Here is an 18,614-nt window from a genome sequence, read left to right as displayed (position 1 = left end):
GGTACGCTTTCTGGCTGTGCAGAGCTGTAAAACCAACTACCAACAAGGTAAAAGTGCCTATCTTTCCCCAGTTCTTCAGATTTACTTCTTGTAACACCACACCAGTTTCCCATTTCTGAGAAATTACACGAAGATAACTTCAGTGTAACAGTAGGTAGTGGCTCTTTTTCCTAGGCTCAGTATTTGGAAGAACTGAGAAAAAAGGCTGTGTGGGGAACTTCTCACAGAAGTCTGAAAAACAAGTTAAGTTTGTGTGTTGCATGTTATAACAACTTCACTGTCATGCAGGCAGAGATTCCACCAATACTAAGGCATGCATGTTGTAGCACTGAAATAGTATTCTGTGTGGCAGGAGTGTTGTGTAGGAGAACTACGATAAAAACCTTCATCGCTTTTCACGAAGATCCACATAAAAATACTCCTTTTCAGACCATTATCAACCTTGTTCTCTAGTACATCATTTCACCTCTTCTAGGTTTAAGTAAATAGGTTCAGCTGAGCAGCTTGATTTTGAACACAGAATTCTGGGTTTATAAATAAATTAACTGCATATGAGCTGTTACCCCACAATCAGGGCAGTGTTCAGCTGAAGCCACTCTTTCACAGTCCTGTGACATGGCACAGAATGACTCTTACCTTTGTTAGAATTCCATCTTCTCGGTGGTTCTTCTGTAGGACGTGCTGAAGTGCTAGCTGGATCTTCTGTTGGAGTTTTTCAATTTTTACTTTCTCCTGAAGCCATGAGCGATCTGAATATAAATGGAGTTAAAACCTCTAGTAACGCACATATGGATCACAGATCACCAGGAAGTACTAAGTCTGTTACAGATTCATTTTTCCTGTTTGCAACCTTCCTTCCACTTGTTGTATACTTTCATACAGAGAATGGGTTTCAAAATTAATGGGTTTTGAAATACATTTATTACATGCATTTAAAGTTACTTTTATAAAGCCCTTATTTAGGAGAATGCAATGCATCTGAGTAAGATCTACTATTCATTTGCTAAGAAAATCTCTAAAATGCAGGGTGTTTATAAAATGAGGCTAGCAACTTCTTACTGGGAAATGAATAGATCATATAATGAACAAGTAGTTGGAGAGGATCTTCTTGCTAAGATCTTACAGAACTTACAGAAAACCAATAGAACTTACAGTGACTTCCAGAAAAATCAGATGCAAAGATTCAGCTATTAAAAAAAAAAAGGAGCTAAACTTCCTGGCAGAAAAGCAGTGTTAGCTGCCACATTCCTGGTGTGACAGAAGTGCAGGGTTCTGTGGCTTGCTAGACACAGGGCTAACACACTTCCTGTCTGGCCAACAGCATGAGACTGTATTTATGACAGACTCAAACCCACCATTGCTAATAGAAGTTTCCATCACCACTCCTGAGTCCACTGTGCTGCAATGTTAACTCAGTTTCCTTCCTCAGGTGTCAGGCCAGGTAAAAACTGCCTTTCTGCCCCAGTACCTTGTTCCACCTGACTTAAGAAGCTTTCCAGGACCTGGAGCACATTGTGCACGTTCACCTGTGATTACTAACTTATTTTAGCCACAGGCATGGTAGACCCAGGCTGGTGACTTGGATGTCTGGCACCATAATTCTCAGAGTCCCAGTCACACTAAAATGGCAATGCTGGGAGTTTTCTGTTGTGCTGCAGCTGCAAGCTCACACACATGGAAAGCTGACTATGGGAGTCCAGTAAGTGCCTGTCTCACCAGGAGTGGCTCACAGTCAAATGCATTTAAGCCTTTGCAAAGAAGCTGAGTCCTCAACAAAGTGAAAATGTGGAAAACAAGTGCTTAGGTTGAGATTTCCAATTTAACAAATTGGTTCCTACATTTATAGTTTTAATGTGCTTATTAAAATAAAAACATAGTGAGGAGACAGTCAAAAAGATGATATTCCCACCATGTCTGATAATTGTAACATTATCATTAATAAGGCCTCAAAATAAAAACAAACCCTGCCAAATAAATCTAGAGGAAACCTTCATCTCTTACCTGCTGACATTAAAACAAACGCAGAAAACAAAGCTATCTCATCTTCTGTCAGGTGCATAGAACATAAACTTTTTCCAAATTCAAACACAAAGCTAATGAAGTCTTCACAACCTGCCAAAAAGAAGGTAGGCTCTTGTTACATTGTTTAAAACTACTTCAGCTCTACAGAGTTAGTTGTTGATTTATTCTGATGGAGATGAGAAATAGATGTAAACCACTTCATAGGTGGTCTTCTCCTTAAGGACTGTGAAGTGATGGCAGTGAGATCTCACTCATCCTTGAGGGTATTACTCTGCTCCCACACCCTGGCAGCCAAGATTCTGAAGGTTTTGCACACTGCATCTTTTCTACATTGGGTTCTCAGGGGTAAATGTGGATACATCTCAAGCTATTTATTTTCAAGCTCAAAATTGCTTTATCTTTGTTCCTGTTCGAAATGGAACTTTGTCATGTCAGTGTTGATGGAAGGCTCAAAACGTGGACTTAAGAAGTTCTGATTTTAAGATTATTGAGCACACAGAGTGGGGGAAGAGCAAGGCACACAAGGACATGCAGGAAGCAAAGGGAGAAGCCAAGGTCTGACTGAACACGGTTCATGCAGAAGAGGAACTGTGTCTCCTTCCATCCATTCTCTTGCTCACACAGGTGTTGTTCAGGTTACTGCTGCTGTCACACATGCAGGTACAGTCTTTAAAGTGAGCCCTGCTCTGAAGAGCATCACAACCTGAGAGACAGGGGTCTTCCTCAGCCTCCCCAGCCTAAACTTCTGGGCACAGCTGCTAACAGATCCAAGTTATATTTCCTTAGAACCCAGAATTGTTTGCACTCTGACCTTGTACCTTGAGGTGTTTTAGAAAGGCAGAGAATACTTCAGTAATTGTCCAGCATTCTCCACTGACAGACTTTCACTGCCTCCAAAGTGGCTTACAGCCCAAATCTATACCCAGTGAATATATCCTTTTAAAATTAGCAATAATAAATGGGAAAAAAAACCTTCAAAATAGTATGCAGTTTAGTTTTAAAAATGATTTATAGTATTTTACCAGCAAATAACTGGACTTAGCAGATTTTAAAACACTGTTAACATCTTCAAAGCAGTAACGTCAGTATATTCCAAATTAGCTTAAAATCTACTGCCTTTTCCAACAGGATATATGAAATGTTACATTAGATATGAAATCTGGGCTTCTCAACAAGTGAGTCCAAACTGCTCTACCCTAATCAAAATGCTGAACTTCAGCACCAACAGTCCTTTACTGCAGAGTTAAGCTGTTTTACCTCCTGAAATCAGCTTGGCCTCAAACAGAGCCAGCACGACAGCTTACAAAACAGTAGTTTGAGCTTCAGAACACTTTTATTTGAATACTATGGATTGATTTTTCAAAGCAGCTGTTTTCCCTTGCTTTTCTACCTTATTATTTTTTATTCTGGTGGGGTTTTTGGGTTTTGTCTTTTTGGGGTTTTTTGTTTTTGTTTCTAAAGACACAACACTTCACATTTCCTTACCTAAGGACTTGAAAACCTCTGGGCTAGCATACTTGCCATCAAAGTAGACTGTGTTGTTCTGGGAGTCAAAGGCACGGCACATTCTGATGAACACAACCTCTAAAGACCCTAAAAGAGAAACAACGTGTGTTTGACTATGGAAGGAGAGACTTCAGTTGCAAAGAGCAAGTGAGGATTTAATAATAATGCTCTGCATTCATTATCAGTTTGGTAGAGTAGTAAGTTGCTGTGGTGTAACAGAGCATAGTTTGGTTTGCTGGTAGAATTAAAAGAATTCCCATAAACCCCTTTAGAAGTTTTTGCTAAAGCAACTTAGTTAATGCTAATAAACTCTAGTATTTTTTTTAGAGTAATGAGGTCTCTGAAGCCAAAGCAGCTCATTTAAATTAACATCCACCAAGCCTTAACAACTTGGTCCAGTATTTGTAACCTGAATTACTTCTACAGTACCTTGCATAGAACAATCTGGATTTTTACCTTGAAATATTCACTATTAGCGCAAAAAAAAAAAAAAAAAAAAAAAAAAAAAAAAAAAAAAAAATCCAATTTTTACATCTTAACACACTCATTGCTCCCTTTGTCCATAATGAAAATTTAATAGACAGATTTGAACTCCTTCTCCCCACAATTACTAAGACGATGTTACTTCAAAGATACACAGTTTGCAAGGATTTTCCCTTATTTAATTTTAAATGATTATTGTACTGCATATGAATATATGTGTATACAACCACTGTATGTAACATGTAACACCTTCCTCAGGCAAAACTAATAGAAGCAGACCTTAAAACTGACCCACATACCTGCTTTTAAAAGCACAATTTGATCATTTTGACACAGTTCCATAAAGCCATCAATGCGTTTGGCAAATTCCACTACATACTGTATAGCTTCTGTGATTTTGACTGCGCACAACTGCCACATTACCTCCCTTTGCTGTTTGAGAAAGAAGAGAAATTCAAAAATTACTAACCAAGCTTTGGAAAGCTCCTTGTCAGAAAGTAAAACTGAACTAAAAAAAAAAAAAAAAAAAAAAAAAGAAACAAAATGGAGTGAGTCCTCTCCAACAGTCCTGGCTACAGTCTGCTTATAAGACAAGGGGAATTGACCTCAAAACCAGAGCCTCATGTGGACGAGTGACAATGCAACCATGTCATGTCTTCAGTCATGTCAGAAGAGATCCAGCTAGGAGTACTTTTATTTCATAAACCAAAAATGTCAAAGTGTAATGATTTCGGTCATTTCAGTAGGAATTTTTTTCACTGCATGAAAATAAAATGCTGATTTACACCAGCAAGGCATGATCATCTTTCCCTATCAGCTTCTCTATTTTGTACTGAATGCAAATTATCAACCTAGCTCATCTTCCAAAGGCTACATATAAAGATGTTCATATATGATGATGATCTTGATAACGACCTAAAGAAGGCATGCAAGTAGTGAGTTTTTCCAGTGTTGATAATAATGCAGAATGAAATCACCTAAAGTAGAAAAACTATACTCCTAAAGGTTAAATATTTTTCTGGAGAAATGAAAAATATGTTCAGGGAACAGTGTGCTTCAGCAGCGCTTCCCAAGGCCATTTTCCAAAAGTAGCCAATTGGTAGTAGCTTGTGGACGGAAGGCATGTTGGAAATAACATTGATTGGATCTTACAATACCCTGGTGGCATGGCAGCACTGTGCTGCTACTCCACAGGTAAAACCCAAACACTGAGGGACAACTGGAGCATGAATCAGGATTACAGTGAACCCTGAAGGCTGGAAATCTGATGGAGCTCTGTGCTTATGAACTCAAACCAAAACACAGCAAGTAACATCACAAACTCGATGGCTTCAGCTTTTGTTGTTGTTCATCCAGGACATAAAAAATTACGAGAAGAAAATAGCATGCCAATTAGGATTGAAAAAAATCCTGTTATTTCCTATCCTTCTTTATCAGAGACAGCTTTTAGAACACCTTTTCCTATATCTGTAAAAATCACAAATGCAAAGGATATCGTGACCATCCTGCTGCTTTTGATTCTACTGTATTATTTTTTTTTAAACACACAGAAATATACATTCCTGATAGTAAGGAGAAAGCAGTGAAAAAGTGAATTTTGCAGTGTGTTATGGAAATACCATGCTTTAAAGAAACCATGCCATAACTTGGCATGCTTTTATACCTTGTTCTGATAGTTCTCAATTTCTTCCTGCAGAAAAGTTTGCCATGTTATCTGCTGTAACTCCTCTCTCAAGTACTGGCAAGTTTCCATGTGTGACTTGGAAATATTCTGTGCAAGATGTTCTAAAAGAAAGAGCAGAAAGCGACACGCGTTAGAAATGCAAAGCTATACCTTCCGACACGAGAAAAGCTCGTATATTTCAGTTGCAACAGGGGGAGGGAAGAGGGTGAGCCGAGCGAGAGAAGCGCTTTCGTGTGAGTCTCGCCGGCAGCGCTCCGGGAGGAGGGCGGCCATTTAGCGCCGGGCCGCGGGGCGCCGCCGTGCCCGCAGCCGCCGGCAGAGGGCGCGCGCGCAGCGCTGGGCGCCGCCGACCCCAAGGTCGGGAGCGGCGGGGACAGGGGGACAAGGGGACAGGGGGACAGGGGGACAGGGAAACCTTCCGGGCACAGCCCGCACCGGACACCGCGCCCCGACACACGCCACGGGGGACAGCCGCGCCAAACTAAGGGGCGAGGGACCCCTCCAGCGGGGCCACACGGCTGTCCGGGGACAGGCAGGGACAGGACGGGCGGAGCTGCCAGCGCCAACGCTTCCCAAGGGAGAAATAAACACAGTGACCACCTATCTAGCGCTCTCTCTAGCAGGACTCTCCTCCCATGGGGCTGCCATGGGGAGGGAAAAATATCTTTTTCTTTTCCTACTCTCATATCATTAAAAAAATATCAGGAAAATGCATCTATGAGATAATCCAGATGATTAAGGCAACACACTAGAAAATCACCAACACTAAGGTATTTTTTTCCTTCAGCTTTAGAGTAGTCACCTAGTCTACTACACATTATTTAAAATTTCCATACAATGTTTTCATTCCAAATAAAATCCTGCTGAACTTGATTAAAAGACCCATAAGGCAGATTTACATTTATTAATAAAACTTGGTTCCATAAACGTTTAGGAGCACTTTCAAAAGCCTGAATAGAATTTAGATACCTGAATTCCACTTGTATTTAACTTCTTCCTTCCTACCCTGACCCTTCAGGTGAGCTTGTTGTCCTATTTTAGCACATGACAAGTAGAGGCCTGGGGACTTGTCTCGCACAATTCTGCTGGCTAGGCCACTGAAAATGAAGGCTCAATCCAAACAGGAATGGTGGCCACGACAGCATGGAGGTATTCTGAGGGACTGCAGTACTGGGTCTTTTGTGAAACTGGCTTTGTTTGGTAATGACCAAAACCAACTCTTCACAAACTGAACTGCTGGACGAACCAGTCTGTCAGTAGCTTGATTAAGATATTACCTGAAAAGTCTGTAATATACAGATGAGGTAAAATCAGATTATATGTGCTACCTGAGCAATCAGCAAGGTAGAACACAATGTAATTTATACTTTGTCACCATAGCTTTGATGTGTTTCAGAGCAATTGGGGTTTTTTTTACAAGTGTGCAGTTAAAACACTTGTTCTGGGTAGCAGCAGCTGACAGCATGATCCCTGTGCCCTTGCAGGATGCAGGAGGTGAAATATTCCCATGTTATTCACAAACCTCCGCCTCACTTCGGGACTGTATTTCAGCACACACCTAAATACTTTCATTGAACAGCCACACCTTTTTAAATTGAAACCTTCATCTGGCAGACAAACATTCTTCAAACATTGTTCAGTAATGTTAATGCTGGGCACCCAAATCATGCTGTGCAGGGTTTAAACCAAGCACTATTTAAATAAAGGTAAGCAACAAGACAAACTTAGTTTAGGCCAGTGTTCCAAACTCGACACTCAGCTTACAAAGGAAAAACCCTTTTTTTTTTTTCCTGTGGGTTTTTAATGTAGATCTTTTTAATACCTTCCATGAGAAAATTAGCAATCGTTTCACTGAGACAAAGCTGGTAGCATTGCTGTTGTCCTGAAATTTCCTTCTCCTTTTTACCTATCCGAAATTATTTGAACTGAAGCCAGACACACTGTTTTGGCTGTCAGGACAAATTATATTGTAGGGAACAGCATTCTGCAACTTAAGGACATTAAAAAGCAAGCTTCTTGTGACTTCCTCTCTGCAAAACTTCTCAAAAGAACATTAACCACAAAAAAATTTATTGGAATACCTGATTTTTTGAACTATTTTTAGGTTTTCATAATAAAATAATTAGAAAAAATGTTGCTTAAACAAGTTTTAAGAATTAGTTTTAAATGCCTGGCTGCTTACATAACTAATAGAATCATGAAACTACTTCTTTGATGTCCTGTTCCACTTTGTTTATAACCAGTTCACACAGCACACTCTTAACTCCAGTCTCAGCTGTTGACAAGTCATACTTGTGGAATTCAGCACTAGTGTAATCATTAAGGGAAGAGTTTCAAGTAAAATGTGCTAATTAACGTGGTTGTTAAAAGGCTCTTAAGAGAAATTATCAAAACTTGCTACATTCAAAAATGTCCTTCAGTATCTGGGGCCAGATCCTCTTCAACACGTGACAAGAACCACCCTCAGTTTAGCCGGGTGCTTTCCTCAGGTAAAGAGCAGAAGGAAATCAGCCTCATCCCTTTTTGTTAGGAGTAACAGTATTGGGGTAATGAAAAAGGAGGTAAATTGTTAAAAAATGATCTGCAAGTAAAGAAATGCCCCGTCTGTTTTCTCAGCACTAAAAATTAGCCTCTTTATCAGTTTTCCAAGGGTTCTATTGCAAGGACTGAAAGCAAAAGAAACACTGGGTAGAGCTGATCAACCACAGTCCCCTGGGAGCTTTAGTCCAGAGCAGTAAGGAGTTCACCGTGTGCCACGAGATCAGGGTATTTACTGTGCACTTCACACAAGAATGCCCATACATGCCCACAGCTCTACAGAAGCAGCATTCTCACTATCACCTGGCTACATGTGTCACTTTAATCCAAAGGGTACTGTTAAGAAAATTACAATGGAAGCTTTTCTCTCTCATTACCTAATTCTGCCATGGACACAGTTGGAGAGGTCTCCCCATTTGTAAAAGAACAATAAGGGAAGAAGCCCGATGCTGGTGTGTAGTCACATATTGGTTCTGGTTTGATTCCATTAATATCAAGACCCGACTGATCTGGAGAAGGCTGTATGTCTAAGTAGAAGCTGCTAACTGCAGAGTCTGCTTTGCTACCTTCAGGGGTATGCCCATCAATGTAATTACTGAGGTCGTCATGTAGCTCTGTTAACCCATTGGTGGTGATATTGTATGTTGGTGTGAGCGGTTCTGCCTCTCCTGGCTGCTGCTGGTGATCCCGCTGCTGCTGCTGCATTCGGTGTTTCTGCACCTCGGCGTACAGGCTGTCCCTCTGCTTTTTTGACATTCGACCAAACTTTACAGCTGAAATACAGACACACAAGAGGTTACATCTCTACACATCCGCATCCACCGCTGCCTTTTCACTGTGAGTCTTTAAACACCACATGGAAGGATACAGCACAAACCCCGAATCTGCAGGATGGGTACACCTAAGAACCACTTCTCAGTTGCAGGTACACAGCTGCAGCACCTGCTCTTTGAAAGACTGTCTTGACATGCCATTGAAATGGACCATTAGGAGTCACTGGTTTAGCTCAATTCATTAACTTTCCACTTCTGTACGGGAAAGATTTTCACTGTTTGTCTGTTGAGGTTGACAGATGCAGCTCTTCGGCATTCAAACCCTACCTAGAAAAGTAGAAGCTAAACCAGAACACATTGGCCTGAGAAAACTGTCCAGTTCCAACCAGCTGTACTTTCATGCTGTGCAGTGAACCTAGAGTGTGGTGCCAACATGTGGGGTCCATCTCAGCGTATCAACAGCAAGCTTTACTGAGACTGGGACCAGAGCACATGAGAAGAACCACCAAACCTGCTTTCAGCACCTCTGTGACAAGCCAAGATGTTTAGTAGATGAGCAACTGTTAAACCTATGTGTGTGCACACAGGTGCACGTGTGTATCTCCAGAACATTACTACAACTTTGAGGAGCATTCGCTGTATGCCAGCAGCAACTGGTTTGCAGCATCCAGGGAATTCCCAAGGATGCAGCATGGGATTTCAAGGACCTGTATCAGCTGTAAAAGCTTCATCTTTTAGAAAGGCGACTACTGTCTTCTGCTTTTCTACAGGAAAGCAAACACACTGGAGGAACTAGTCATTACATGGTCAACTGTTTCAGGTTTTTAGTCTCATGGCCAATAAAAAAAAAAGACAATGCAATTCAAGAAGTAACTGTAATCTGGAAACAATCTCCTTGATGGGGCCTCATGCACCCAGAGTAATGTGTATGTCTTTGTAGAACATGCAGCGCTGCTGTCACTGTGGCAGGGGAAAAGACTGAGTCGGATCTTCAGATGGGTAAGTGGCGGCAGCTCCATTCCATCTGAGGGGGAGGCATGCACGTCTCAGCCGCAAAGCCAGTTCTGACTGAATTGCATAAGCAACTGTTTGGCAGAGGCGGGTTTTCGTCACTACTCAAGCTGCAATTTTAACAGCTCAATATTAACAGCACAGGAACATCTTTTCTTCAGAATTCTATCTTTGAAAAACCACTGCATTATTTTTTTCTTTGCATTTTTTCCATCATTCATTATACACATATTTAACGTCTGTTGATACTGGGAAGCAGTTCTGACCTGTAACCACGCACCAGGCAGTGCTACTTGCAACTACAGGAGGTCACTTAAGTTGGAACGAATACACTGAGGAAGAATTAACATGAGACTAAAAAACTGTCATCTTCAAGAAATGACCAGAGACAAAGCTCTTAACTGGGAACTGTAACAGGTAAGTAGGAAAAAAGATAAATCCAAGACCTTTGTACATGCCCTGATTTATAGACACCTGAGTATACAGCAGCATCTGAAAACATACAGCATACAAGATAGAAAAATACATATCAACATCTAAAACTCACTTGATGATCTCAGCTATGAGCCCAACGCACCATCAGCACATCAATGCTACGTGTTTTGGCTGACCGTACACCGTACCAAACTTAAGGTTAGTTTTTTGCAGCGAGGCCCGAGCTGTGAGCGCTTACCATCCCGAGACATCCCCACGGCGAGGCATTTCTGTAAGCGGCAGTGCTGGCAGCGGTTCCGACTGGTCCTGTCGATCAGACAGTTCTTCTGCCGAGGACACGAGTATGTGGCATTGCTCTGCTGACTCCTCCTGAAAAAGCCCTGGGATGCAATGGCAAAATACAAGTCAACAAGCTGTTAACTGATGGAGCAAATAAAGACTCTGAAAGGCAGCTTACTTAACAGAAAAGAAGTTCAAGTGCTCTACAGTCAACTAAAGGAAGTTAAAACTAAAGGTTTTGTTGTTTTTTCCTCTCCTAGAAATAAACAAAAGCAGTAGCTAGCAAGTTCATTAAAAAAGTGTCTTAACACAAAAAGGAATTACACATTTTATTCACTGATTTTACAGATCCCATATATGTATGGTACACCAGCTCTTTCCAAATGAGACAAAACTAATTATAGACCTTGATTTCTTATCTTTCCTGGGTTGGAGAAGTTCTCCAAAATAGGGATGATTCAACAGCTACCATCCTTGTTCTGCTCTCTGGAGTGACAGTGGCAGGCTGTGATGTTCAGCCTTGCCAGTGTGTGTATGTGTTTAAAAAATACACAGCACGATGCTCAACAGTTTCTCCTACAAAGAACAATTTCTTAACGTGTTTTTTATACTCACAGAATCATTAAGATTGGAAAAGACCTCTAAGAGCATCAAGTCAAAGCATTATCCCAGCACCACTGTGTTCACCACTAAACTCCAAGTGCCACATCCACATGCCTTTTCGAACACTTCCAGGGGTCGTGATTCCACCATTTCCATGGACAGCCTATTCCAATGCCTGCCCACCCTTTCAGTGAAGAATTTTTTTCCTAATATCCAATTGAAACTTGCCCTGCCACAGCATGAGGCCATTTCATTTTGCCCTGTTGCCGGCTCCATGGGAGAAGAGCCCAACCCCCACGTGGCTCCATCTTCCTGTCAGGGAGTTGCAGAAAGCAAGAAGGTCACACCTGAGCCTCCTCTGCTCTGGATTAAACAACCTCAGCACCTTCAGCTGCTCCTTATCAGACTCCAAACCAGTAACAGACTTGTGCTCCAGAGCCTTCCCCTGCTCCGCTGCCCCTCTCTGGACACACCCAGCCCCTCAATGTCTTGCTTGTCATGAGAGGCCCAAAACCAGACCCAGCACCTGAGGAGCCTCACTAGTGCCCAGGACAGAGGGATGGTCACTGCACTGCTGCTGCTGTCACCCGTTGCTGCTTTGTGTGACTTAGTTTGATGCCGACAGCCCCAGCTGTGTTCAACTCTTTTCAGGATTTAGATTCTTAAGGAGGAGGAAAGCTAAAATGCATTTTATGTATGATCTCTTTCCTGAGTACCCCCATCTCCAAAGAAAGCTGGAGCTGGAAGGTTACGCACAGCTACAACTTTATTGTCTCCTCCAGAAGGGTGCACGTCATTAACCACTCTGCAGCTGTTGGCTTTGAAGTCCATTTCATCCCTTTGGCTCAGACTGCCCAAACATAAGCTGCTGTGTGTGTAATACCTGCTTCACAAGGATTCTGCAAAGATGCAGTCATTCTAAAGAGGCATTGGAGAGCAGTGAGCACACTATTTTGGTTTTATGTTGCCACATAATGGATTAATTAACAGCGCTGCAAAGAAAATAGTTCCTTGGAAAGGCTGGGCACCTTTTAATTAAAGCTGGACTTCTACCAATTTGTTATTTACTCCAAAGTTTCGTGCTGGAGTCCCTCAGCACACGCACAGATACTTGGTGAAGCAAACAAAGGAAGGCCGCCTGCATGACAAGTCTCAAGTAGTCAAGTACTTCCTATCAAAGTGCCTGCAGACAGAAACATGGCAAATCACCGAGGCAAAAAAAGCCCCTGCTCCATCTTAGCAGGAGGGCACCAGTCTGTTGATTGCACCCCTTTTATTAAAGCTTTACTGGGGAAACATGGAATATATATTAAAAAGAAAGAAAGAAACTGAAGATGCCATCTTTAATCCTGTTTTCCTATACATAATTTCTTACCCGTTTTTCTGGTCTTTGTTTCTATATGACTGAACTTTCAACCGGTTTTTTCATGTTTGTCAATGGTGAGATAATTGTCACTGAGACTGAAAGCATTGCACGTATTGAGCTCTGACTGAATGATCTGCACCCTAAAGAAAACCTGAAATACCATGGAAATATCTCCCATTCTAACATCACAACTGATCCTCTAGAGAAACCAACTCTTGGATAAGTAGATAGATTCATTTCCAGTTCTGGGAGCAGCGTCAGTGGAGCCTGTCACTCCAGTGCAAGCACAAGCGTGTTCACCACTGAACTGCAAGTGCAATGCCATTCACCAGAAAAACAGGATTAGGGACTGAGCTGACCAATGACTGATCAAGGTTCTGCACCAGTCCCTGAACATTTCAGCTCTCCAAACCTTTTTCTAGTTACACTGAATGTCATGCTCACATACAAGCTGCGTGGAACCCTCGGCCACCTCTGCGATTCTGGAAGTCAGCCTAAACAATATGTGAAACTAACCTGTCCCAATAACCTCAAGGATCCAAATGTTTTCCTTTAGCTGAGATATATATATATATATATACCCCCACACTGATTCTGAATTGCCACTTGGCATATTTTATTAAGAATAGCCTTGTCAAGCTGAGGATTATTTTTAGTATTATAATGGAGAAAATACTGGCCTTTTTCCTTTTCCAGATTTTCCCTAGAGACACAGCTGCTCAATACATTTTAGCGTACAATATATCAGCTAAGTTACAGCTTGAAGCTCTATTTCCAGTAGAGCAGAAATGCCTGAACCCAGGCCTTTAAACGCAGTTGCACTTCACAAACCAGAGGTACAGCAGAGTGCTTTTAAAAACAAACCCAAGAAAACATCAGCAGTAGCTAAAGAAAGAAGAAACCTTGCCACAAGCTTCAAAAACACATCTAAACTTGTCCAAAGCTCCAGAGAAACACAGGTATCTGATATTTGGGAGTGAATTGACAATGAAGGTCAAGTGAGGATGTTTTGTTCTATGGTGCCGCCATTTACATTGTGATTTTTGTAAGCTTTTGGTGGTCCTTGGGCTTTCACATCACTGTAAGACACGTGAGGAAGCCCCTGTTACAGGAGCCTTCTGTAAGTACCTACAGTTTCTTTCCAGGTTTTTTCCCTCCTTTGTTAAAAGGAGAAACACTCTGTTCTGTTGTTCTATTCCCTCACTTTTGCCAGAGGCAGGGAGCTGGCTATAATTTTTCCACCAGGAAGGAGGAGGTGGATGCATGCTTGGTACACGTGTATACATTCAAGCCTTACACAAGCCCGCCCAGGCCACATGCTTTTTACTGCCTGCATGTTTACAGCCACTATTTCATGTGACCTAATGGGCCAGGGCAGAGCCACCCCTCCCGATCAAGCACGGAGACCAAGCTGGGGCTGCACTGACGGAGCCCCGGTGTCAGAGCACTGTGCCCATGGCACACAGGGGCCTGACGTCAGCCCCACCAGCCAGCCCCACCGCGGAGCTCTGCACATCCCCTTTCCCTGCAGATGGATCCCCTGGGTGCCAGAAGAAGAGCAGAGCACGTTACAAGCCGCAGCTTGGGCCCTGCTTTTCAGACTCCTATTTATGCACAACATGGGTATTCATTCGCCGCCACAAATCAGGTTTGAGTGAAAGAAGAGCACAAGAACTTTTCATCTGCAAGTCAGCTGGAATAACAACTTGTTAAAAAAAGGACTTTGAAATGTAAATAGCAGTTTTTGCTAAGTCTATGAATAGTTTCAGTGACTCCTCTGCTCAGCAGCTCGGCATTGGAGCCAGTGGTGCCTCCCTTGTGTCCCAAATGCACCGCACCGGCTCCCGCTCCACTGCGCATGGGCTGAAACGCTGAGCTCATGTTTGGTCTTTTGACAAATTTTCATTTAATGAATTGATTCCTACAGCTCATTAACATACCCACTTCCACTTCTGTATACACATATGTCTTAATTAGCTGCTCATTGGCTGTTTAATTACAAGAAAACAGCTGACAGCTGCCTTGCTGCATCCTAATGGCAGACGTTTTGGAATGACTGTACGCCAGCCTGTGACAACAAAGGCTTATTCATAATCCCATGATTTATGGCTAATACTTAAAGACTTCCACGTATCATTAAGTTTTGCAATATTCTGAGCAATTAACAATTAGTTGGGGGGAGTCATTCTTGTACTGTTTCCTAAAGCAAACCAACACACATTTTCTTCAAAGAAACACCAGAAAAATACACTGCAATACAAAAGACAGGCAAACATTCAAATTGGATTTTTAACCCTTTTATGACCACCAGCATGTATTTCAGTTGTAAAGGGAGGGGAGTGCTCTGACAATATTGTTTAATAAATGGTGTTAATAAAGTATTTGGTACCAAAGTCACTGAAAACAGGGCAAACCATTCAGTTTTACATCTGTAATAAAGACAGGAGTGAGCTTGTTTTGGTCAACAAATGAAGCAAGACGGGCAGGGACAGTACATCAGGCATTGTTTCCTGAAGAATCTGGACGTAGCTTGCAGTTACAACGAACAAGATCACCTGAGGTTTAAAAGACACAAGAGACAAAAGCCAGCACTGACAAACCTTTCAAAGTGTGTGAAATGCCCAGAAATGCCCTGCATGGGTGGTTCCGTAAGACCAGCTGCAGGGAGGCAGGTAAAGAGAGGGGTCACTACTGCATTGGTGGGTCAGCTGGGCATGAACTATTGACTGCAAAACCAAGTAACTGCATCTGCAAATTAAATTATACAGCTCATCGTATGACAGTGTGGAACTGATTTCAACTTTCAGCTAGGAGAAGAGAACATGGATGCGTACAAACCACTCTCCCTTCCCAGCATGGTCCTTCCTACAGCACGAAAGGTTGTTAACGGGTTCCCACAGCCAACGGTGGAGTGAAGTGCTCCATACAGGTATCACTTTTGTCAGCAGTGCTCCCACAGCTACCCTCTCTTTAAAAATTTATTTTATTTACAATAAGCCCTCCTAGATTAAAGTGTAAAATACAGCCTGGCTAAGACCTCACATCTTCAGTTAAGGGGGAGATGATGAAGGTGTGGTAAATTTTACTTTTCAAAAGGCAGATTCAAATTGAGCTAAATTGGCTGATGGGTTGGGAGTACTCAATGCCTGTGCAAAACACTGCCACTATCTTCATAAAAACAGCCAGCAACACCACAGCAAGGTGGGAAACGAAAACTTCCCAAGAAACACTCTGGGTTTCATTACAAATCTTCAAGTCTAGTTATGTGAAATGCAATGGAACAACTCAACCTAGTCAGAACACTTTCAACTCTGTGAAATGCAAGGGTTGCAAGGCTGCAGAAGAGCAATGGGACCAGCAAAAGTCAATTTGACAAGAGCTGGTCTGTGATTTCATCCATTATGCCGACTAGAACTGCACAGTAGGTCTTTGCAGTCCTAACAAACAAAAGCTCCACTTCAGGTTTTGAATAAATTATATTTCTGCTGGCTATCAGTATTTACAGAGTAACGTTTAAGTTAACATTAGGATTAAGTAACGTTGAAGTTCAGGCCAAAGAGGAGTGAAACCAGCCCAAGCTGAAAACACCCTGCTTTGCTGTGGCTGCCGCTGCCCGCAGATCACTCCTGACAGGCCTGCCTTGAGGGCAGCAGCACGGCTGCTCCCCTGTGACAGCCACAGCCCTGCTCCGGCCATCTGGGGCAGTGGGTGCGTTTGTGGCACCTGTGCAGACCCTCGCTGGCTTCTCCGGGGCTGCGCAGGACACTGGCTGCCGGAGCCAAGGCACAGGACTGGGAACTCTGTAGCCAGGTACTTCTTACAAAGGCAACTTGAGCACAACACGAAGTGCAACAACAACATGCTCAAACCTGCAGCAGTCGCAGCCACAGAAAAGCTGGGAAAAGAAACCCGTACCAATCCACACCTGGCTGCTTTGGCAGAAGCCAAGCTATGCCAACCTCTTCACCAGCCAAAATAGTTCTGTTGGGTGAGACTTTGTTGACATTACTGTGGAAGAGCGTGGCACAAGCAGAATCCATCAGCCACAGCAGTGCATTTTAAACGCTGCCTAGGCCATGATCATGTCAACTCTCCCTTTGACTTCTGTCCACCAGCACTACCCCAGTCTTTCACTACTTGCAGGTCATCTTGGTTAACTAAGTTGATATTAACTGGCTTTAAAATTTTATCCGAAATTGTACAGCTACAAGACTTTATTGTGTTCCTTCAAGAGAAGGAGAAAATGCCTAAATCGTTCCCTGGGCCACTGTCTTACTTCTCACACTCTGCTTTCAAGGTTCAAATGGGTTTCAGCGTGCTGAGCATCCCTGCCTGCGTGCCTTCCCTTCTGCCCTTCCCACCAGCTGACCATTCTGGTGGAATTCTCAGACGCAGGGGATTGCAGAGAGCTCCGGGAGAACTTGGTTTATACAGCAATTGCAGGAAAAGCATTTGCTCTAAAACACAGCATACTGCAGGCACATTTCTCACTAAGTGCATGAAGATGAAGGAGGAAAACACAGCTGGCGGCTCCCCATCCTTGGGCTCCTGCTCTGTAAGAAGGCCCGTGTGGGGAGGCCCAGCCCAGCATCAGCCCCACGTTAACCCTGCTCCGTCTGCACTCCGGCGCGGATGTCATGGATCTCTCTCCCAGGTACTCTGGTCCCAGACCATTTAGAGACTAAAGAGCTCTCAGACCCTGAACATGACTTGATCCTTGACAAGACAGTCAAACAACAGAACTGTCACAACAAATGCCTGCACTTCCCACAGCTGAATTTTGACAAAGGCTGCTTAACAACATAAAGCTGGAAAAAGTCACCACTTTGTTATCAACGCATTTTTAGTGCGTTTCTTGCATTTTCCATAGCAACAGCAGCCACAAAGGGCAGAAGGTGCCGTCTCCATATCATTCCAAGATTCTTACATTTAGTTCTTTTCCTTCATTGTTACTAATATTTCCACAAGACTGAGAGGATGTGTTAATGGAAACACAGAAATCTTCCTGGGAAAAACACAAAAGAGACCTTTATAATGTGAATGCAAGGACGTTCCTTTTTGAAGATGGGTTTTAGTAACAAGCAGGTCAGGAGAGCAGACTAAAAACTATTATAATCATCAATTCTTCACACCTCAAGTATAGATTAAGAGGTGAAAACCTATCAAACATCCATGAAGGGAGCAACAAGCCAGATCATGCTGTGCACACTGTGTCGCCCCAAGCCAGTGCTGTAATTCTGCACTGAGGATCAAAAGGAGTGATCAGCTTCACTCCTGCCTGGTGCTGGCACCGTCCAGTTTAATTCCTGGTTGTGACAGACGCACTGAACAAAACAGAAATGCTTCCAGTGCAATCCTTGTTCACTGGATTTACCAAAGGTACAACTCCAGGAAAAACTTCAGAGCCTAAACCTTACACAGCAGTGATTGCACTGCAAGGAACAGGCAGTGCTCTCAGCAAGACCTGAGCACGCTGAACACCAGGAGCACGTGCTAGTGCCAGACACCATCTCCCCAGCCAACAGAGTAACCGTAACTGCGGCAGAGCGCAACGAAAACAGAGCGGAGAGCTCTCACCTGGTTCAACAGAGGTTCATAGCAACTTACAGAGCAAAACCAGACAGGGAGATTCAGGAAAGCCAGACCTGTCCTTCCCTTGGCTGCATGCACTGAACAGGCTCTTGGTGGAGTGCTTGAAGCAGATCATCCTTCCGTACCTCTCTTCCGCTTACGCAGAGACAAGGTACAGCACACCCCGCACAAGTGGGTGATTCTGAGGATTGCCCTGAAATCTGCAGCAGTGTAACTGTGTGTGTGTCACAGAAACGTCCTATCTAAAGCCCAAATAAAATCAGTATTTCGGAACCCAAACGATTTTATATTCAACTTAGGAGCAATGCTAGCTCTTTAAAAA

The 18,614-nt window shown here is 42.9% G+C and overlaps 1 protein-coding gene across 7 annotated transcripts in view; it reads right to left on the bottom strand.

Annotated features, from left to right (window-relative positions):
• Positions 1 to 18,614, bottom strand: part of RORA (RAR related orphan receptor A) — a 400,721-nt gene that overhangs the window by 5,155 nt on the left and 376,952 nt on the right. For 5 of the 7 annotated variants that reach the window (XM_066196610.1, XM_066196611.1, XM_066196613.1 and 2 more), the window contains 7 exons: positions 10,691 to 10,832; positions 8,611 to 9,006; positions 5,675 to 5,796; positions 4,311 to 4,443; positions 3,508 to 3,615; positions 2,002 to 2,112; positions 637 to 749 (listed from right to left, as the gene is read on the bottom strand). In XM_066196610.1, the coding sequence (XP_066052707.1) occupies positions 637 to 749; positions 2,002 to 2,112; positions 3,508 to 3,615; positions 4,311 to 4,443; positions 5,675 to 5,796; positions 8,611 to 9,006; positions 10,691 to 10,832 (1,125 nt within the window). The remainder of the gene's footprint in view (positions 1 to 636; positions 750 to 2,001; positions 2,113 to 3,507; positions 3,616 to 4,310; positions 4,444 to 5,674; positions 5,797 to 8,610; positions 9,007 to 10,690; positions 10,833 to 18,614) is intronic. The other 2 variants (XM_066196616.1, XM_066196617.1) reach the window with 2 other exon arrangements.

This window comes from Chamaea fasciata, unplaced genomic scaffold (assembly GCF_029207755.1).
Source record: "Chamaea fasciata isolate MVZ Bird 193981 ecotype frontalis unplaced genomic scaffold, bChaFas1.0.hap1 SCAF_14, whole genome shotgun sequence".
Classification (NCBI taxonomy): Eukaryota; Metazoa; Chordata; class Aves; order Passeriformes; family Sylviidae; genus Chamaea; species Chamaea fasciata.
The sequence above is the reverse complement of the archived record's forward strand: the minus strand, read 5'-3'. Positions and strand labels throughout refer to the sequence as shown.